This window comes from Argopecten irradians, chromosome 5 (genome assembly GCF_041381155.1).
Source record: "Argopecten irradians isolate NY chromosome 5, Ai_NY, whole genome shotgun sequence".
NCBI lineage: Eukaryota > Metazoa > Mollusca > Bivalvia > Pectinida > Pectinidae > Argopecten > Argopecten irradians.
In genome coordinates, this window is record NC_091138.1 from 24,612,203 (window position 1) to 24,634,736 (window position 22,534).

Here is a 22,534-nt window from a genome sequence, read left to right on the forward strand (position 1 = left end):
CCTTACAATTATATTGTCTATACCAATTATATGATGACATAAAAGTTATAATACTGAAGTCTTTCAAATAACATATATTAGTACACACTTGTTACTTGAATATATCATTACATATTTCACTATTAGACAAAACAATATTGTATAAGCCAATGCCACAAATCTCCCCTAAATACTGCATGGAAATTTGGAATTAAAAGTCTGCACAAGTTATCAAGTCCTTCAGAGGAATTTTGGAAAACCATGTTCTCGTTTAATCAGACAAATTATCATTTAATCAGTCAAATTATACAAAATATCTTTCAAGTTTTTTAATCATAAATTCAGAATTCTAGAAGAAATTTTTTATAAGATATTTGGTATAATAATTATTCATTTCCTCTATTAGATAAGGTATCTTAAAAATATACAAGACTAAATGATATACAAGAGGCCCAAAGGGCCTTAACGGTCATCTGACTACCTTGACAATAGTAAAATTAATTATATATGGTGTCACTTTGTCAGGATCATGTCAGGATCATTTTCAATTTCTTTCAACAAATTTTATTTCAAACAAGAGGCCCAAGGGCCTTTAAATATAGGAACTTAATTATACATAGTGTCATGGTTGTCATCTTCGATTTGGGATCAACCAGAGATGTAACAATACTTTGTCTGGACCATGTCAGGATCATTTTCATGCAAGTTTCAGCCAAATCCCTTCGGTAGAACTTGAGAATAAGTTCAAAATGTGTTTTCAAGATGGCGGCTGTGACGGCCATCTTGGATTTCGGATTGACCCGAAAAATAACAACACTTTGTCTGGACCATGTCAGGATCATTTCTAATCTATGTCATCAAGAAAAGGTGAAGACATATCTGGTATCTTTTGTAGTTTTTTTTTCTATCGGAAACAACAGGGAAATTATTCTAGCTTAATAACTAGTGGCAGTACGAAGGCCCTAAGATATATTTATAGGGCAAGTATTTCAGGTTTTCTACAAATACTAGCTAAAATGGTTCTCATTGATAAAATTTTCATATTTACATATTGTATGCTTTAATATTGCAGATGGTTGTGATGGGAACTTAAACTCCAACAATAGATAATAATTATATCAAGTGTACCAGGGGTGTAGTCAGTATATGAAATGGAATAGCAGATTTTGAAATGAGAAATTGGTACCCACACCATAGTCCCGAGGTAAAATATTTGACCAACATTGCTTCAAAACTAAATGAGGATCTGGCTTACAATGAATATTGTCTATTCTACTACTACAAAAATTGAATGATTATAGTCAAAACAATATTAACATAACTTAAAAATAATAATATAATAACAATATTGTCTTTTCCACTACTACTGTAATTGAATTATTATTCAGATAGCAGTAGAAACAAACAAAAAAACTTGTATACTAATTAGTACCTAGGTATACATTTGTTTCGTATGAGAATGATAATTAAAACAGTGAATCATCATTTCGATTGTCCATCCATTTTCAATGAATCATTAGTCTGTAAGTTTTGGCAGCGTCTAAAGTCATGTTGCCATTAACATATTGAGAAAGTAAACCTTATATCTAACAACATGATAAAGGAAATGTCAATAGATATCCTGCTGATGAGAATTGATTCTGAGATATCATGTTTGATTTTAACAAGTCTTCCATATTTCGTATATCTTATAAGATGACTTACATACCTGGTAGGATTTGTAACATACTTTTTAATCATAACAGAGTAGATATCTTGTATAGTTTTGTATAAAACTTTATCAAAATTGCCTCATAAACCAATGACAACATGTTTTGGCCTAAACATTATAGATATCATTATGTATCTTTCAATCATCACCAGCCTTCTGTCTTATCTTTATCATCACCAGCCATCTCTCTCATCACCATCATCACAATCATCACCAGCCATCCCTCTCATCACCATCATCACACCATCTTCATCACAATCATCACCAGCCATCTCTCTCATCACCATCATCACACCATCTCCATCACCATTATCACCAGCCATCTCTCTCATCACCATCATCACTTTATCTTCATCACCATTATCACCAGCCATCTCTCTCATCACCATCATCACACCATCTTCATCACCATTATCATCAGATTTCTCTCTCATCACCATCATCACCAGCCTTCTCTCTCATCACCATCATCACCAGTCTCCCCTAATTCGGCGTGCTAGTTTGATATCCCTTGGCATTATCGTGACTCTCTTGGCGTGAATGGCGCAAAGGTTAGTGTCCTCGAATAGCCCTATCAGGAACGCTTCCGACGCCTCCTGTTCAAACAAAACAGACTGAATTACATTATCCTTCGTTTCGGGCATGGTTGCTCTATACATTTATGTAAGTGTTTTGTCTTTTTTGGGAGGTTAATTTGCTAAAGGATCCCATTTACGCACTTTACATTATTATAAAACACTTACCTGCAAAGCCGCCAGCGCAGCTACCTTAAACATGTAGTTAAACTTGGAGATCTTCAAGGATATTTCCCGTACCAGCCTTTGGAAGGGAAGTCTCCGAATGAGAAGTTTTGTGGTGCTTTGATACAAGCGGATCTCCCTCAACGCTACTGTTCCTGGGCGGAAGCGACGAGGCTTCTTCATGGACGCTGGGTCGGGGATAGACTTTCGGGATCTAAGAAGCTTTACAGATCTGGACACTACCAGTCCCCCCGTGGATTTACGGGCCGTTTGTCGTGCTCTTGCCATTTTCTACGGGTCACCCTTGAAGCAGTTAAGAAAAACTTATTACAAAATTCAGGTTTCATCACTAATTGGTATTTAGAATAGGGCATCTAGTTTTAATTGGACTTTAAACTTAATATTAAAATGTGGATTTTTTGCCAACTACCCATGATGTTTTATCGCAGTCTTTATCAAAGTTATCAAAATAACAGCAAGTAAGCGATATTTATGACAATAAGCGTAATTTTTAAATCAAATGAATTACCATGTTAAAGTGATATTGTTTAGTATTGTGTGATGGGGTACTTACTTTGATGGGAAGTAACGCTAGTCAGCTTACATTTGTGATAAACCCGCGAATACACAAGGGCAGATGCGCATGTCATGCATTCACCATAGTGAGGCTTGCGCGCGAATTGTGCGTAGGCCACAGGGACATGGTAATAAGCTTTATGTTCATGGACCTAGTGCGTTTACGATATTCTCAGATGTTTTGGGAGAAGTTCAGATATAATCAAATTGAGGTAAAAATTTATCACCATATCTATAATTACAGATATGGAAAGACCCGGGAGGAAAGTTTGTCGAGTCGGAGATGAAGTAATAATTAAACGACTCGTTACAAAATGAGTTTGTCAAAAACTGAAAACTGATTCCGATGTGGACTCTCAAATGTAAGAGTTGTTTCCCCTTAACCCTGTGACAATGGATACCCTTTTGCAGAGATATAAATACATTTGGCTAGCGAAATTGCCTACCATTAAAATAGAAGGCCCCAAAATACAATCTATCCGATAGACAATTCAAAACATACGTATTATGGGAGTCCTTTTGAAATTCTTTAATCCACCAAAAAGTCATGATCATTTCCCCATTATTACATTCTTATCAGTCTGAATTCATGAGATTTACTAACCGTGTAGAAAGATTTAATAATTCAGAATCATATAAGTTTTGAGCCTCTCGTCACGCCGGGTCATGGGTGTGTTGAGGTGCTGGAAATATCCGTAAAGTATCATCCAGACTTAGTGAATATCAGTGTTAGTGTGTTTATCTTATGGCAATCCTACAGTACTCACAATCATCAAGTTCACTGTTGGTCTCAAGCTTTACACCATCTATATTCGAAGCTTGAGCAGCATGATTACCCTGACTGCCAGCTAACGAGGTTTGATTGTAGTTCATTAAATACGGCCTACATGTATGTACCCTGCATCCATCCAGTTTGGTTTCCACCAAGAAGTCTTGCATCAGTGGTGAACTATCGACATAGGAGAACATAGATTATCGCAGAGAAACACATTCTCTCTTTCAAGTCGACGTTGTAATTAAGAGCCATCAAAACCAACCACTTTTTGTAAGGTCTGATATATAAGTGATACCTGTATAGTTTGTCATTTTGCAGATGTGGATTGCCAGTTTTCAGATTCAGTAGGTAATGCAGAATATTTATAGTTGCATAATGCTGAAACAGTCAGGGTAAAGAACAATGATGTAACACGAATCTCCCATCACATAGTGGAGATGATATCCTTAGTTGACCTTATTAGAAGCATTAAATGCACAATTTCTTTTCAAGTGTGATAAGCTACACCATATGCTATATTTACAACCATTTGACCACCAAGCTGTCCAAAAATAACCAAACTGTTTTATTGATAAGCCAGTGGAATATAGACTGGAGGATCTTCGGCTACCTTATCCAGTGAACAGAAAAAGACTGAAAGGCTACATGTGGTAACTGTTGATGATTCTATTTGTGCTTAATTTATTTCCCTCAAATTCACTATATTAATGTTTGCATGTGTTAAGGAAGTTAACAGCATATCAATTACAATAAAACCTGCATTAGCAACCACAAAACCTGTTTAATAAGGTTCCCAAATGTCTGCTATTATCACACTTGGTTGAATAGAGACTGTTTTCTTCGCTCCTTTGGTGGTCTTTATAGACAGGTTTGACCGTTTATGTCGTTGAAATATGAATATGTTTCTGTATTTGGCAAGGGCTAGCTGACCATTCCTGGTTCCATCATACATGGTCGATTGAAAACAGTGCCCTCTTCTTCTTTCTATGTCTTTGTTGTAAATAAATGTATCAATGCAAAACAACAAACACACTGTTTTAAATAGTTTTACATTTTTATTCTTTTCAATGTATTTATAAAATATGATATGTATTTGTATAAATGGAGGGAGAAGTCATACTTCACATGAAGGAATGAAACAATAGTTATTGTAAATTCTCCATCAGAGACGATGAATTCTATCATATAAAGTCATGTTATTTACAACACCACTATGGCCAATTAGCCATAAACATATATATTGAGATCAATCTTAACTGTACAATTTAACTGTACAAGTATTTACATTTAAACATATATAATATAACTGTAGCGGCAGTTTTCGACAAATATTTTACATATTAAAAAATTCTGATTTGAAAATGCATAACATTATTTTAACGAGACATGTTAAATCTTTACTAAATCAGTAAAAATTGGTATAAATTTCAAATTTATAAGAACATCAAGGAATATCTATATTTAATTTAAAAATCTGTTTTGATTAAAAATTAATTTTCGTATTTTGAATAATAGTAACTGTCAGGATTGGTAATAAAATTTAATCTTGAGATAAAAATCTTACATAAATTTTCATAGTTATTTGTTGTATCACAGTCTGGTATTTCAATTAATATCATACTACATTAATTACTACTATATATATACAAAGCACTTTCCTTACGGTGGTTTGGGACTATGTATTCTTATTGCTCAACAGTGTTAAATCTATTCTTTCATAAACATAATTTCATTATTCAAAAGTACAAAAAAAAAAAAAATATTTAAAATTTGATATATTGTTACACCATTGAGAATTTTCCAATACAGATTTTTTTATTTCATGTAACTGAATTTTGGCAAAGTGATAAGTTATTGCATGACCAAATATGGCCAGATAAGCACAATCATAGAATTGGCACATCCAGTATACTTGTCATATAAATCATACATTTGTACTAGCATTAGTATTACCATAACTTACCACACAAAAAAATGCTAAAACATAATCGTTTCTATGGAAAAGGCTAAAATCAGAAACCACAAACGGTAAGCTTGTTTACAGAATTTTAAAATGTTCTAAAATATTTTGGACTGATAGTCATGTTAATTTTGGGATAAAAACCTAGACAAAACAAGTAATATCTGTACTGATTATAAGACAATGTAAACAAACCAGTAACAATAAACAACATGACTAGCTCTGTCTTCTCCCTCATACAAAGTACAATGCGTCGTGGAGGGTACCAATGTGATTGTTGATACAGGTACATATTCTTATGTAAACCATTTGGCTGTAAAGTCATATCTCATTATATGGACGAGACAGTTTATGTCATTGTTCGTGACAAAATGTCATCCTAAATATAGCAGCACTAGAAAATGGCAGTGGGAAGCAGAGAAAAAAGTTCTCCAAAAAACAACAACAAACAGTCTGTTTTGGGGGAGGTACCCCAAAATGAAAAAACTCAAAACAATACAACAACAGGGAGGATGTCCCCACCAGTTAACGTCTCTGCTGAAACTGGCTCAGGTAGAAATGGCACTTCTCACAATATTGTCCGTGCCGCGCTCCGTGTTTCCCACAGAGGCTACATGCCACTTCTCCCGGCACCAATTCTGTCGGGGAGTCCACACTGTCGTCGTCCTCAAGTTCGTTATCCGAGTACGACCTAGCTGCTCTGTCGTAACGCTCTTCTTGGTCACTCACGTAGCCTGAATTACTGTCACTATAGCCAGGAGCGCCCTCTGGTGCAGCAAAAATGTCCATCAGATCTACTAGAGCAACATTGTCGTTAAACGTCACTGACTTTTTCATTCTATTAGCTTTATTTTTTTGTTTGTTACGAGACAACACAGATTTAGGCTTCACATCCAAAGTCCTAAAATCAGATTCAGATTTACTACGTTGACGTCCTAAATTCCCCGATGGAGGGAGATCCTCCGGTTGATTTGGAGCATTAGAATTGCTGCCTTCGAACCGAGAGGCAAGGTCTCTCACACTTGGCCTGAACTCTTCCGATTCTGAGCTGCCCTCATTATTTTCTGAACACATTTGCTGTGGTGTTGCCGATCGGTTCTCACCGGACTGCTCTCCACGAAATTGTTGATGATTCTGAAATAGAAATATAAAACATCAAAATATATTGGACATAAGTTTTTTTATAATTATTTTCTAAGTATTACACCTAGCATTATAACAGTACATTTTCTATATGTTTTTCCTCAGAAATTAAAAGTTGAGTCATTACGTATGACCAACAAACTTGGTATGCATTAAGCTAAACACAAGATTAAAATCACACACTTTTAAAATTTTTCACACGAAATGAATCAGAGAACAGCAACTCAGAAGCAAGTTTAAAGCTGCATATTTCAAGCAGAAAGATGATTATCTCTACTTCATAATTATTCACACCTTCTGGCGTATACCAACACTACATTACCTGTTGATGTTGTATATATATCTACCTTAATACAGTCTATAGCACTCATATCATTGTCCTCAATTCCCATAAATAGTTATAAACCTAAACTTTCCTTTCATATAATGTAATTGTTATGTTATAAACCTTTTCAACCTCAGATTTTTTTTGAAGATGGTAATGTATTTTTACACCTAAAACATTTTAATTGTATTTTTGACCTAAACTGAAAATGTCCCAAATCTTTGTTGTCTACAACGCTAAGGCATTCTCCCGATAATTACACCCTAGGCATATTTGATCTGCATCAACGCTCCCTGATCAGTGAACCACAACTTTAAGAAAGTTAGTGAATTAATCAAGGTAGTCAGGTTAACGAACCACAGTGATGGAAAAGGAAAAAGAGTTATATATTCTCACAGTCCACAGGTAGACAAAGCCATTTCAGGTGACTCATATAGAAAAAGTTGATAAGTTTCCTGACTGGTTTATTGTACTCCAGTGTAGTACTGACCAGAGGTGTAAACATATATAAAGGCTGGTCATTCTGTTGACCGTGGTCAGTTCAACTCTGACTAACGGGTCTGAGATCAACATCAAATGCTTAACAACACAGTCACCATTCCATTTCTGTTGAATTCCATCCATAATGAGAATGTTTTCTTTATAAAATAAATTCTTGTATTTTTCTGTACTTACAGGTAGGTTAGAGTGGGTGGAGGGAGCTTGTTCGGGTGTGAATCCAGCGCTTTGTGCCTCAGTGTTAGAGAAGTCTGTTACACAGGGAAAGAAACACAAAAGCTTAGTATAGGACAGTTTTATAAACATACACAAGCATCAACTGGCAGGCTATATACACACATACTATATAGAAGTGCAAGGTCACAAAAAATGCATTTTTAGTGAAAAATAACCCACATTTCCCTCCTTTTTTTCTCTCTATCAAATGCAATTTTTGAGACAACATGCCATGATAAATCCCGATTAATTAATCATTTACCAATAAATCATCAACTCATTCTAGCGTGCAAGTTAATCTCCGTATATAATATTTGCCTAATTCATGCGCTACGCATTGCTGTATAGCACTGCTACATGCAGATAAATTCTACTCCAAAGCTACCTAGAGTTAAAAAGATAACATTTGTGAGAAAAACTAAAGATTTCAATCAAAATGTGTTAATCAAATCAATACAAGTTAATTACAAATTAAAAAAATTAACTCTTGCTCTTGTATGTGTAGGACAAATCTTAAAATAAATATTGATATATTTATTCAATTACTGATTACAACGAACTAAAATAATCCCAAAGTTTCTGTGAGTAAACCTTCCTAAAATAACATGTTTTCCCTTTTCATGACTAAGCAGTATGACCAAGGCCATAGACCATTTTCATAACAACTAAGCCATATTTACATAATATACACCCTCCAGTAATAATTCTCAAATGTTTTTGCAAAAAATACAAAAAGATTAATGTCCATCAGGATTCATGAGCGATATTTCTTTAAAATTCCGTCGTAGAGCGTAAATCCTGTATAAATACATCTAGCTGATATTTAAATGCCCCTGGGTAGCTTCAGTTTGAATACCTGTGTATAAATATTCTATATTAGACTGGCTGATAAAGTCTACACCTTAAGTTTTTGATAACTGTTGAGACTTAATCCTCGAGACAAGATTATCATGTGAGGATTAATATATTACAGAAATAGGTAAAAGTATCACTGCCAATTACTGTGTAAACAAGATCAGCCAATTGTAATCTGGGTATAATATATACAGCACAAGCAAAGCCTCCCTCAATTCTTATTATTTTAATTTTCTATCAAGATTTTATATGTAACCCATTGTTTACATTTAATGGTGATTTCAGTTTCTCATACTTGAATGAATTCTAGTCATTCTTTGGACTAGCTGCATTGATTACATTCAATGGTGATTTCAGTTTCAACATTTAAAATTTAAAATGACTACAGTAATTTACTTTGTCAATATTGATTCTTGATAACGACTTTCCAATCATTTAAATCTTTGTGATGTGTAGTTGCAGTTTTAGAATGAAAAACACCAATTGCAGATGATTTAGCTGACTTAGTTCAATCATTGACCAGTTCCAACTGATAAAAAGTAGGCAATGCTGCCATGCTTCAAAAATATATCAGTAATGTTGACATACAAATTAATTTTGCTGAATAATCATGAGATAAGCCTGAAATTTGAATTTACCGAGTTTGCGATATTGAGGGAGGCAGATAAGCTAATATACAGGAAATGGTTAGTACCTGAGTGGTTACTATGTGGTGAGGTATGGTCGGCAAGATGCTGCTGAGGCTGAACATCGCACTGTTTGGTTGCCATAGTTGACTGATGTGGCCGCCCCTGTCCAGGCTGTTGCTGGGCGTTGCCTGTGAAGCTGGACTGACGAGCTATGCTATTTTGTTTTGACTTATTTTTGACTGACCGTGGTGTAGCATGTGATGTTGATCTGACCCATTTCATCATTCCTCCTACAGGGCGAGGATTAGCCTCCCGCGTGCCAAGGTCAGATGTGGACTTGGTGGCTTGTGGTGCCACATTGGTGGCATTTCCTGGCCTTGTTGGAACTCCAGAGTTATCTGTAGCCTGAGAGGGTGCACTTGATTTACAAACCTGATGCTGTGAAGGATGACTTGACTGAGATGGGGGATACGCGGGGTCCTGTTGCCGTGACGACGTGTATCCTTGAGGGTAGTAACCCTGAGGGTGATGGGACCCAGTGTTAACATTATTATGAGGAAGCTGCCTGATCTCCGCACGGTTCGCCTTGACCTGTTGCTGAGAGGGAACCTGCATCTTGTAATGATTATCATTCCCGTCTGTGAGACTAGAATCCGTATCAAAACAGTTATCAGATGGAGTTGGTGTGATAGATCCCGACGATGCAGTCCTTCCGTTGGGATTCCCACTAGACGATGATCTTTGCTTGTTATAATCTGACTCAGAAGACTCAGACACCTTTTGACTCCTCCGCGTCCCCTTACGGGGAAGAGTTGCGTACATGTCTATGGAGCTGTCACTGCTGACCTTCGTGTTACAGGATGTCCTTTCTTTAGCACTATGACTAGAAGTAGATTCACTAACAGGTTTTTCAGGCTTAACACAAGTCCTGTTTTCCTTTCGGTAATTTTTATTTTCTATTACACTATCTACAGAGTCTCGAGAGCTCGACCGTGAGTGAACACTATTTTGTTGCAGTTTTGAGATTAATACATTTTGTTGAACACAGTTTTCACCATAAGAGTGGGGTGATGAATGGTCAGACGAAGGGGCACTGAAATAGTAGAGAACAACAGTGGTTATTTAGGAGGGTATCGATTAATATGATTAATATACTTAAAGATGCTCCACCGCCGACAGACCAAAAATGATATTCATCATTTGAACAATAATTGGTGTTTAATCGTGTATATAATAGTCTAATTAACACAAAAAATAATATAAAATAATTTATTTTGCCTTTGGTACATGCGCATTCAGTAGTTCATTTCATATAGGATATAGTGGTACGGATTTTTTTCGGGATGCAATTAATTATTTTTCATATTTTTAACTTGAAGTAAAATTAGAAGCTCAAACTTTTCAATGGTGGTAATGGTGTAAAGTAAGTAACTTTTGTAACTGAAGAAAAATACTAAATCGTCTGCTCGAGTTTTTAATAGTGAAAAAATACCATTTGTCAGCGGTGGAGCATCTTTAATTAGATTGACATGTTAAACATTCAAATTTGAATCCACTTCTTTTATTTCTGATATAAAAGATTAAAATTGCTAATCTAAATATATATAGGTTTTTCAATGTTTATACAAACTGAATAGAGACCTTATTTCAGATTCAAAGAAAGTTGATATTTGACATCAAAGACCCCAAAGAGTTATATGCAGGTTTGCACTGGTTAATACAGAAAAAGAGTTATCCATTTTTGTATTTAGATTATGGTTGTATAATTACCTTGTCGGACAGGGTGATGACCTAGCACTATCGGAACTTGTGGTGGATGACATCGACTCCTGTCGCACTAAGAACTTCTTCTGTAGGCTACGTGACTTGAGGACACACGAGTTGTGCATTTTCTGTGCAGACACAAATGACGTCTGCGATACGGAGTTGATACGCATTGCCTGCTTCAGACAGTCTACAAGAGTAAAAAATATTTAGCATTGAAAGGTATTCTGCATGATCATTCAAAATGTTTCCTTCACTTTTTCATATAGTTTTGATAGAAAAGTTGCACGTTCATACACAAATAAAAATTTCACAGTCCATATTTCTATTGAAATGAGAAACTTACCAATAGCAGCGTTACAGTAGTTAAGAGCCATAGATCCATTTTCTGATGTCTCCACCAAAACACACTGGTCCATCAACTCCTCTGCTTTTTGACACAACTTTGAGTATTCCTCTGCTCCTATGTTCGAAATATCAATATTGTATAGGTGTTTTTTCTCAATATTCATTTATTCTTATTTAGGCATACACAATTTAACAAAAGAGCCTTAGAAATATATCACTTACTAATATTCATGTTAATATATAGATTTGTCATTTTATTTTCAACCAGAGTTCTTGTTCTGATGTAGATTTTCCCCTGAATTCCGTTTTTTTATCAAGGAATGGTTACTATGGAAACGCAGTACAGGTAGAGTATCGTACCTTCATGATACACAGAAGGCTTGTCTGATTTCTGGTTTGAAGTATTGCTGAATCCCTCGGGGCCACACTTGTTTCCTGGTATAGGTTTACTATCCTGAGGCATCATTTTCTGGGTCATATGGTAGACTTGGTTCCCTGAAGGTCAGAGTAGGTTTATAGGTAAATAAACAGAGTAAACAGTCAATAATAAACAAACAGAGCTGATAATATTCCCGCTGACCTAAATGTTATTTCTAAAAGATTTTGATAGGTTTAAAATTGAAAACTGTGGAGAAAAAAAATAACTGGTTCACCTGCAACAGGATAAATATATCATCATGATCTTCATATTTCAATATCTTGATGATATTTCAGCAAATATTTTGAATATTTCAGTCTTCTGACAAAAATGCATATCAAAATGATCGATTTTGCAAAGCATGGGTGAAAATAAAGATTTACTTTATATTTGTTCTTTAATATACATTCCCCTTCATCTTAACTTTCTTCTTAATGGAAGTCTTTATATATGGTCGATTACACATACTAGAGCCAATTTACCTTACCAGCCAAGCAAAACGTTTTATGTACTGAACCTACAAACAACCTGTTTATCCTGGTGTGATTCCAGGTAGAAAATTACCGATTGTTGTCTACATCAATAAGTTAAGAGAACAGAGTTCACTGGGGACTTGGGTATTTAGACCATGTACCATTACCATGCTAATCCTTTAGATACAGTGGCTGATTAAAGGTTTAATACCCCATAACAATAGATACAGCTAGGGAACCAATTACAGACAGGTTAAAAATACAATATGTCTACCTTTAATTATTCATATGATAGACAGACAGCCAGCATTCAGTGAAGTATTTAAGACCATATTTCACCCGCTCCCTAAATTAATATATTAGTATGTTTAGAAATAACATGGCATTGAATATATTCTAAAAATACCATCCAATAACCAACACCATTTCAAAGAGACATATCAAGGTCTTTTAGAACCTTAAAATTTATGAGAAATAAATATTTGACTTTCAAGAATTAATTTGACACCCTGATATACACTCATGATTGTACTTACCTTTGCCTTGGGTGTGGGACTTGACAATTGCAGGATCATACAGTTGCTTTCTTTCCATAGCTGGATCCATAGACTTGCCGGACATATGACCATTGTCCACTACTGGGTACTGAGGTTTAACTGCCTCTACACTGGGTTTGGCATGGCTGTAGTTCAGATCCGGGTTGTACTTGTCGTCAGGGGGAGGAAAGGTTTGTTTTGTCTGCTGGACAGTCACCGGACCACCCTGGTGAACAGAACCAACAGTGTAGGCGGTCGGTCCATAGTGACGGTCACCATCATAACCATGGTTGATGAATTTCTTCAAATTCTCTGTCACACATTGCGTGTTGAGGTTTTTTGGTGGAATCATGCTCTTGCTCATGAAATACTGTGCGTAGGGGTCTAGTGTTGTACTTCCTGTAGAACTAGAACTATTCCTGTCGCTGCTGCCGTATCCAGAGTCTCGGTGAGCCGAGTCCAGGGACAACGTATCAAACAGGATCTCTGTATTACTATCTTTGTGACTCCTAACACTGGAATTGTCCGAGTCAAAGCTGGTGTTACTACTCTGACTGACACTGCTGATATTGGAGCCCTGACGGGTCAGTTTCTGGTTCTGGTAGTGTAACACACTCTCCACTATGTTTCTGTTTATATAGCTCTTGTGGTCCTCCTTGCTGTCCTTGAGCTCAGACCTCCTTGTAGGAGGTGGTGGTGGATTTGATGATTTCTTCTTCTGAGCTATTACTGGCTTCTTTTCTGGTTTGGCAGGCTTTGGTGGCTTGTTGGCAGGAACACTAGGCTTTGTCACCTCCCTCCTTGAATGGCCATCAGCATTGGACTGGGTATTAGACTTGTCACTATGCACATTTCCTTGTGAGGCCGAGCCAGGTGTCTCTGAAGTTTGACTGACCATGGAACTCTGTCTAGAATGACGGTCATCGGTCAGGGTATGAGTGGAACTTTCTCGGCTGTGAGCTGTCTGGCCACCAATAGAGTTCTGTCTGCCATGGAACGGTCTGTCCATCTGTCCAGACTGGGCACCCTGTCTGTTGTGTAACGAGGTACGGGAAGCTTTGTCTGCCTGTGGCATCTGTTGGGCAGGTTTACCTTTCTTGTTCCTCGGTAGTGTGGCAAGACCCGATTGAACAGGTGTATGTGCGACGTTTTCTATATTTTCATAGTTGTGCACTCCACTAGGTTTGGGCTTCATGACAACATGTTGGCGAATATCAATATGGTCAGCTGACAAGTTCTGAGGGGCATCTTCATGACATATGGACTGAGTTCGACGGTGTTTTGGAGGAAGAACTGGGGCTGTTGACTGGACAGAGCCCGACTTCTGGTTAGCTGAACTGTGATCACTTTGTCCTACTGAATCAGAGTCTGACGATGTGGACGAGGTTCGGGGCACCTGGTATCGAATCACATCCACTGGAACTTTGTCTTTGCCTCTTTTGAAGCTGTCCTTTCGTAGTGGAACATCACCGCGAGAGAAGTTAGGAGTCAGTGGTTTCCCAGTATGGTCGGGACTGCTTATAGACGGACGTCGATACTGATCCCGAGTGGACAGTGTATAATTGTATCCATCTACAGAATCTTCTGGTCTTTGAAGCTGAAGGTCACTGGGTCGCTGCTTTCTCCCTTCATGCTCAGAACCAGACGGCTGACCTTGACCTCCTGGCAGACGATGCTTCACAGCCGTGTTGTTCATTGGTACGGCATACTCCGACTTATTCTGCTCTGCTGCCCGTCCTGTCTTGCCTGTGACAGCAATGAGGAAGCTGTGTTGACGATGGTGCTCCACTTGTTTCTTGGTTACACCAGGTTCTGTATCAGGAGATATGGGTTCTGTAGAACTGGGAGGGTTGGGGGTGGTAGAACGTCTGTTACTCGGGACGGCGGCCTCAGGACCGTCCGGGTTGGGTGTTATTGACCGTCTCATCCCGTCGTGTCGTGATTCTGGCTTTTTCTCAGCAGGAACTGAAAATATAAAACAGCCAGAAATTCAATAATGATATTTTCACATTTTCCATATTTTTGACCTTACAGGGTCAACTAAAATTGGTTGACAGAATCCAAAACAGAGTAACAAAAGCAATAAAATGTATCATTTCTGATTGAAAATGAAGAGGGCTTGTAATTTACAATGATGTTAAGATATCAAAATTTTCGCTCCAAATCACAATTATTTAATAAATAACAAGAGTCACTTGTATTTTATCATAGACAGTAACTAGCATCAGGACTTTTATACAACACCATCAAATTACTGACACGGGACTATAGTTTACTAAACTTCAAAAATTCACCCTCAATTTTGTTTCCTTAATTCCCCATCAAAATTAATATAAAACACATAATAAATATGAGCTTAAACAGGATTCGTTTGATGTTTATAGAGCTTGTAAAATACTGGTTTCCAGTCATTATATGCACTGATAAAACACTCCAGTTCTGAAACAGCTTTCATCTAGTTTTTTTAATATCTGTGTTTTTTTAAGCATATACAATAATTGTTGAGTTGTCCTATTAGGTTGTATCAGGTGCGCCTTATCTCGTGATGAAAGAGTTTGCACACTTGTCACCTGAGCTGGCAGAAGTCATTAAGTCTGTCGTATTTTAAACAGGTTCTACAGCAACTAATGGATAGTGAACGCCACTAGATCATGTCCAATCCTTAAATAACTAGGTAAAAACACTAAATATGACAGACAGAAATTTGTCAATAACATATATCTTTTCATAAAAAAAACAGAGTTTCACCATTTTCAAACATGTTTTTCTACCCTGTATGTTTAAAAACAACTTCCAAATTTCATTTCACAGTAATATTTTAAAATGTATTTCACCTACAATTATCAAAATGTAATTCACATGATAACAAGTGAACAAAAATCTTCATTAGATAAAGAAAGAGTTTTTGGACAAATTAATAAATCCTAAGATTAAGATTGTTAACATTTAAAAGAAGGGAGTCATCATTTTTTTGCCAAAGACTATTGTGCTAGTTGACAAGCGTGCCAGATTTTTTAAACAAACAGATTATCGTCTCTTTTCTGAAATTAATCCAATTGGCTTTATGTTAAAAAGATTAATTCTTCATGGCGTGATAATTGACCACTGTATACAAATCTGAGCTATACCCAGATTGTTAGCCCTCGTTCACGCCAACACCGTCATATTAGCTGTCATAAACATATCTTTTGACAAGCTTCCAAAAGATTTTCAGCCCTCTATAGAAATATGAATAAAAAGATTATAGGTATTCATATCACAGAGAATTATGACTACAACAAAAGATCTTTTATTGTACGAACATACATTTTTTTATCAAGCCCTTTAAACATTTCTGTTTAAATTACCCAAACAAAACATGTTCATGGATCTGTGACAGCCTCCGGTCTCAAATAGCAATTAAAGTATTCTGAACAATGTAGAACTAGGTTGAAGATTTAAAGACAAACCTTTTACAGGGGTGGAAAATCCAGGGGCCATGACCCGCTTTTTCGGGGCTGTTTCTGTGGCGATGGGGCTTGCGTGAGGGTTGGTATACAATAGCAATAAGGGCTGGTAATGTCCCTTACAACATTTTTCTACAACATCGTCCCAGTTCGGTCCCACCTGACAATGAAAAATAAAACCAGAATATTACATTTACTGTTGTGAAGCATGTAATACGAATACCACAACCATCTACAGAATGTGTCCGAAGGTGTGTCATCCGTCAGTAATTAATAGATGTGTATATGTACATATTAATTGTGAATATATGTATATATTAATTGAGACTCCCACCTTAAATCATTCACACACACACACACAACACCAAGTCACCCTGTACCTCATTAAGCGAACCTTTATAGATACCCATTAAAACGGATGTGTCATCGTTAGATCCGAGACAGATATATCATTACTGATCGATATTACGCATATCAAATGTATGTACGTGATGTCAACGTATACAAAATACTGAATCAATCTGCCACGTACTGAAGATCATACAAATGATATTTCTAACTCTGAAGGATTTTGAGGGATCATTTAAGAGTTAAATAAAGTTAAACGATGCCAGGTGTATGTAATAGTAAAGCTAATATTGTTTCAAATGTTTTTATTATGATTTTAGTTTTAACTCTGGTATCATTTCAATTGCCTTTTATTATGAACTGATTTATATATAGTTAGCTATTATAAAACCACACAGTGACAATTTTGATACACAGTTATTTATACTGCAGATACATACAAGGTAATTTATTAAGATTATAGTTTAGAGTACAAAATCTAGGAAGAAGGAAGTTAAACAACAAACATATGATATAAAACTAAAAAAAAATATTTTTTTATATTTCTTTGTCAATACTTTTTACTTGGAATAGAAACGGGAATAAGAACCACCTCAGGATATATATTTGGCTATCTTTAGAACTGTTATGTTAGGGCATGATGTACTTCTTCAGGTAATACACAGGTATCTCGTTAAGATCTCCACATCTCAATTACAAAACAAATACACAATGATTCTCTCATTCTATATAGTGTATCAAACTGTAGACAGAAAAGCCCTGAGGTTTTGTTTAGATTTCTATACTTTAATTGTTTGTATTTGTCTAAGTTAATGTAACATTATACAAGTCTCTATTGCATTAACAATTGTTTTATTTTATTAAATTTCAAAATATTGCATTCTTTTCTTATCTCAAAATCTTGCTTTGTCATTCTGTTTAAGTACCCAGGTTTTTCTTTGTTTTTTTTTGTTTTGTTTTTTTTTCCAAAGAAAACTACAAAACATGATATATACAGAAGGTAATAATGATTTTAACCTTTATGATATTCTCAGGTCTACTTGTGATGCCTGAGAAAACTCTACAATTTATTAATATTCTATTAGCTAATAACATTCCAATGCATAGAAGTAATTAACTAAGGAAAGAAATTCTTTGAGGTAACATACCAAATATTTTTTCCAATTTATTTTTTTAAGATTTCTAAGTCTAGAAGCTGCGGAATCAGCTTTTCGGATGATTTGTTAGTTTGCCAATGGTCTTTCACATATTTTGTCGGAATTAACATTTTTACACGAAGAAGACATGGATGAAATGTCTTGCAGACTTCAGACAGACATGTAATCGGACATGCAGATGCATGGCCTCTGTTTAATTAGATTGCCTCTGTAACTGTCGGTACACCTGGATATTAAAAACAGGTATGGGAAAAGCTCTCCTGTTATTAAAGGCAGGTATGGGAAAGACTCTCTCATTAAGTGTGAATACAGGTAAAACTAGCTGGGTACGGACTACAAGTAAACATTCAGTGGATTGTGTAATCCAGCCACGTCCTGTGGTTCAAGCTTCTTTGTGAGTTATCTGATGGAGTGTGTACAATCACTCAATTTATTTCCATATCTTTCCTTCAGTTGATTGATCTGCAGCCAGACATGCAGTTTGGTGTGATCAGGTGTACATGTGGCCTGAATAGGTCTTTGTGTTCCGTCTGCTCCTGTGCATGTCTCATTGTAATAGATGCAGGAGGAATTAGGGACAATTACCTGCTCTGTATACAGCTAAAGAGCAGCTGTCCCTAACACCAGGGACATTTATATATAGATTCCTTCAAACTCACGTCATAAAGTCTAGCCTGCCAGAATATACTGCAACTATGGTTATGTTGGGGAATTATTTGTATTGGGAGTTATTTCTGTGTTTGATGCACCTATTCCTCTTTAACAAAAGCCATTATGGATTCCGTCATCTAATTTTTGTTCTTCGTTTGTCATTCAAACAGCAGAAAACATAAAAACGTAAATTATAAAATATAAATAAACTGTGAATAATTGCTTACCTCACGCACTGTAGCATCATCAAAGTAAATCCAAACATTCAACTTGGTATGGAAGACAAATGTTGAATAATGTTTGCCATAGTAACAAACAAGGGCAGACAACTGGAGTTTCGGTAACTTGGAAACGTCTTTCATTCCTTTGACCATTACAGAGTGAAAAACCTGTAAAAAATACAGAATTCCAATTTTGTTCATATTTTCTTTCCAAGACCAACAACAAAAATATTCATCATTTCTTCATTAAATTTTATTTAAATTGAAGTTGGAAAATTTAATTGTGATAGTTTACTTACGTCTTGAAGGAGTATGGTTGTTCCAATACTCTGAACAACGTCGCTGATCATGTCGGTATTTGGTCGGTCCGTCTCCCAAACTAGACCAATACTCACTGTTAAAAAAAGATAAGAATGAAATTCACAATATAATCAAGTCAGAAGTTAGTTAACTTCAATCAAAAAAACATCAGCCAATAAATGAGACAAAGATCTATGAAGTTGACTTACCAACATCAGGACAGTTGAGCAGGGTTCGCCTGATCTGAACTCTCTTACCACAGGAGTCCTGAAATATAAAAATAGTCTTGAAGAATTTTTCATTTCTCAGTTTTATTAGAAAAGCTTTACTTCAGAAGTTGAATTTTAATTAAAAAGATTACATATTTCACTGATTTTTTTGTTGCAAAATGTTCTATAAGCATAAAACAGAAGAAATGTAAAAATTAAAAGAAAAAAAATAATGTTCTATTTTTGAGCATTCAAATCTGTTTTAAAAACTATGTGATAAGAAAGGGAAATGTTTAATCTAAACATGTGGTATTAAAGTTTTAATAACATCAAGTTTTATTTCTGACTGTTAATCTTACCGGGCAGTCACGAATATCGCCGACAGCGCCTGCGTTCCTTAGCAACAGGCCAAATCTGTCCGGATGTAGGATATCACCTGTTTCTTGCATTGATCGACATTGAGACCTATTGATAAAATGCAGATCATTATTTACATGTAAATTATTCATCTGCAGGTTGCTGCAGAACCTGCATCAGCGATAAACTGGTTACAGAGGGTACTAATATCAGGAAATCAGGGAAACGATTTGTAATAATAGCAGACTAGTCTCATTTTATTGCGAGGATGCAAACAGATAAAATCCTTTTCATGCCATTTCCTCGGCATTCAAATGCAAAATAAAGCATAAAACTAGCTGTTATCATCTGTGGCTTGATTAGGAGCACACAGGTTACGTGTTTTAATGTTGTTTATGGTGTAATGAACGTATAAAAACGAAGGCTTAGGCGGTTAATGAGTGTGTCGTCTGCCATTGTTGGCATAGTTACGTAACAGGTTACCAGATTACTTACACTAATGCACTGGTAGAAATATAATGCACCAATTCATGGAAGGTTAAAGGCTCAGAGCTTGCACCACAAATACACACAATCTGAAATAAGATAACACACATAAATTTCAATTTCAACGAAACCTTACCATGTTTGTTTTTTCAATTTATATTTAAGAATCTCTGGTTTCATTTCAGTAACATTATGCAATATTGTAATTATATTCCTCTCTCTACGTATTTTCAGATTCAGATAGCAACAAGTAAACTGCATTTTAACTGCAGGCTGTAAATTATTATTCCGCCGACCAAATAGAAGGTAATGGTAAGAAAGACAGTGGGGGGTTTACTCATTGTAAATGGATAAGCCATGTCTCCCGGTAAGCTCTGATGTAACACTAGTATATTACTGAGAAGAACAATGATTTACCCTGCTGCCATGCTACCTGTTGGTGATTGGCCATTATCAGTATCAATAGACTATAAATACGGTAAAATGATCGGTGGCGGACCACAAATCAATATCGTTTTAATGGCTTCACCATAGCTTTATTTTCCTCCGATCAAAGTAACCATCTCGACGGAAGTTCAAGCTTGTTTAGATGGTAGTTACCTGATCGAAAACAGTCATGGCAAATTTCTGGTGGGGCAAACAGTGTGGGGCCTGACACGCATCCTCGCTGTAGGCGTTCGCAATGTGGAAATGAATACGACGTAAGATATTCTCCTGCAAAGTAAAAGCATATATGGGTTAATGTCTATCATCTTTATAAGGGTAATGCTATCATTTTTACTACTTATCTGCTGACCTATGAATACATCGACACAAAATTATCAGGTTTTTACCACGGGGGAGCATAATGCAGTAGACTTTCTCATGAAACTATCATCTCATCTTTTCTATGATCAAAAATCTGCATTGTAAATACAGTGTTCTTATACATATTTTATGTTCCACTCCTGCTAATATGAAACTATACAGGTATTTTCTGAATAAGGTTTTCTTGTAAATGTAGAAAAGAAAGAAAAGGCTCGCAAGATATTCACTTAATATATATATCGAGTCATCTCTTATAAAATATGCAAGATCTCAGAAAATCTGCTATCTTTATATTATTTTCCTTTCAAGATTTTCTTAATAGAATTCTTCACATTTTACAACACACACAAGTTTCATTAGGTAGCATGAATACCAGAGGGTATATCCTTTACATTTAATTCATATATAGATGAGATAGATGAAGGTTTGGAAAGTAACATACAAAGCATTCGGCAGCATCGTCCATGTGACCTAGCTGGAAACGCTGCTGGTTGATAAAAGATTCTGCCAGCGCCTTCCTCAGGGTATCAGGGGGGAGGGAGGCTTGGTCACTGTACTGGAACTGGGTAAATATCACCTGAAACAAATCCACACAGGTGTGAAATGGGCTATACAATTTACAACAAAGGCATTGTCACACCTGGGTTTTGACTATCTACCTGGGCAGGTAGAACTCGATCTCTTCTCTAGATTTATCTATATCCAGGTCCATCATTCTGTAAGTGTTAAGTTTGTTGGGGGATAATAAAATTGGAGGATTTTAATTTGATTGTATTAAACATGTGTGTAGGCCACCTGACAATTTCTTGTCTCTATCACATGTAAATGTAAAAAAAATCTTGATTAGGTTTTCTGAAGGATCCATGATATTGAAGTTTAAAAGTTGGTGACCACTTCAAAGTTAGACACCTGTGTCGCTTGATCACAAACATAGAAACTTGATCCACCAAAAGTCTTAGACTAGATTATAATTAAATTTCACAGTTTGTCTTTAGAAAGCCGAGAGTTCAGCTCATTAAAACCCCAAATGAATGAGGGATTTAAAGGATTAAAGGTTGACTTGTGTACTGTTTGTGTACTTTGAATCAGATAATATACTAACCTACCTTTTAATAAAGAAATAGAATTCTACCAAAGTTAACAACTTAAGAATAGTATCGGCTTTAAGATGTACTTAACAGAATTTCTTTTAAAAGTATGAGTCATCATGTTTCTAATGTGCACTAAAGCCATGTTTTGTGGTGACTGGCTCAACGGGTACAAAAAGGAACTTCACAGTGAGACCAGCATACATATCAGTACCACAGATCTGAAGTCCCCGACAGTGGGCAGACCAGGACGAGGAGACCGCAGATTAGGTTTACAGGTACCGCTGGCACGTGTCTCTCTGATATAAAATGGACAATGGACACTGACCATAAACTCTAACAGGACATCTAAATAAGGAAGATCAAACAGTCGTTTATTACAACTCGCACGCGGGATCTCATCAACTTTAATGAAGAAAGACGTTGAAATGTCAACTGCCCCGGTCTTATCAGATCTATAGAAATGATTGGCGTCCAAAAGTGTGATGCTTAGATACCGCACCATTACACTGATAGTC

The 22,534-nt window shown here is 36.1% G+C and overlaps 2 protein-coding genes across 4 annotated transcripts in view; both read right to left on the reverse strand.

Moving 5' to 3' along the window:
• Nucleotides 1-822: 822 nt before the first annotated feature.
• On the reverse strand, nt 823-3,117 carry LOC138323315 (histone H3.3A-like). Its single transcript, XM_069267839.1, has 3 exons — nt 3,005-3,117; nt 2,434-2,733; nt 823-2,286 (listed from the first exon to the last, which is right to left on the reverse strand). Exons 2-3 carry the CDS (start codon nt 2,716-2,718, stop codon nt 2,161-2,163), a joined length of 411 nt encoding a protein of 136 aa, XP_069123940.1. The 5' UTR covers nt 2,719-2,733; nt 3,005-3,117; the 3' UTR covers nt 823-2,160.
• Nucleotides 3,118-4,817: 1,700 nt separating this feature from the next.
• Nucleotides 4,818-22,534, reverse strand: part of LOC138323316 (serine-rich adhesin for platelets-like) — a 37,197-nt gene continuing 19,480 nt past the window's right edge. The window contains exons 4-18 of one of the 3 annotated variants that reach the window (XM_069267840.1): nt 21,371-21,505; nt 20,722-20,835; nt 20,131-20,210; nt 19,638-19,743; nt 19,279-19,336; nt 19,069-19,163; nt 18,776-18,937; nt 16,396-16,552; nt 12,947-14,911; nt 11,880-12,014; nt 11,518-11,634; nt 11,178-11,361; nt 9,473-10,500; nt 7,885-7,958; nt 4,818-6,875 (exon numbers count right to left, since the gene is read on the reverse strand). In XM_069267840.1, the coding sequence (XP_069123941.1) occupies nt 6,267-6,875; nt 7,885-7,958; nt 9,473-10,500; nt 11,178-11,361; nt 11,518-11,634; nt 11,880-12,014; nt 12,947-14,911; nt 16,396-16,552; nt 18,776-18,937; nt 19,069-19,163; nt 19,279-19,336; nt 19,638-19,743; nt 20,131-20,210; nt 20,722-20,835; nt 21,371-21,505 (5,019 nt within the window). In that variant the 3' untranslated portion in view covers nt 4,818-6,266. The remainder of the gene's footprint in view (nt 6,876-7,884; nt 7,959-9,472; nt 10,501-11,177; nt 11,362-11,517; nt 11,635-11,879; nt 12,015-12,946; nt 14,912-16,395; nt 16,553-18,775; nt 18,938-19,068; nt 19,164-19,278; nt 19,337-19,637; nt 19,744-20,130; nt 20,211-20,721; nt 20,836-21,370; nt 21,506-22,534) is intronic. The other 2 variants (XM_069267841.1, XM_069267842.1) reach the window with 2 other exon arrangements.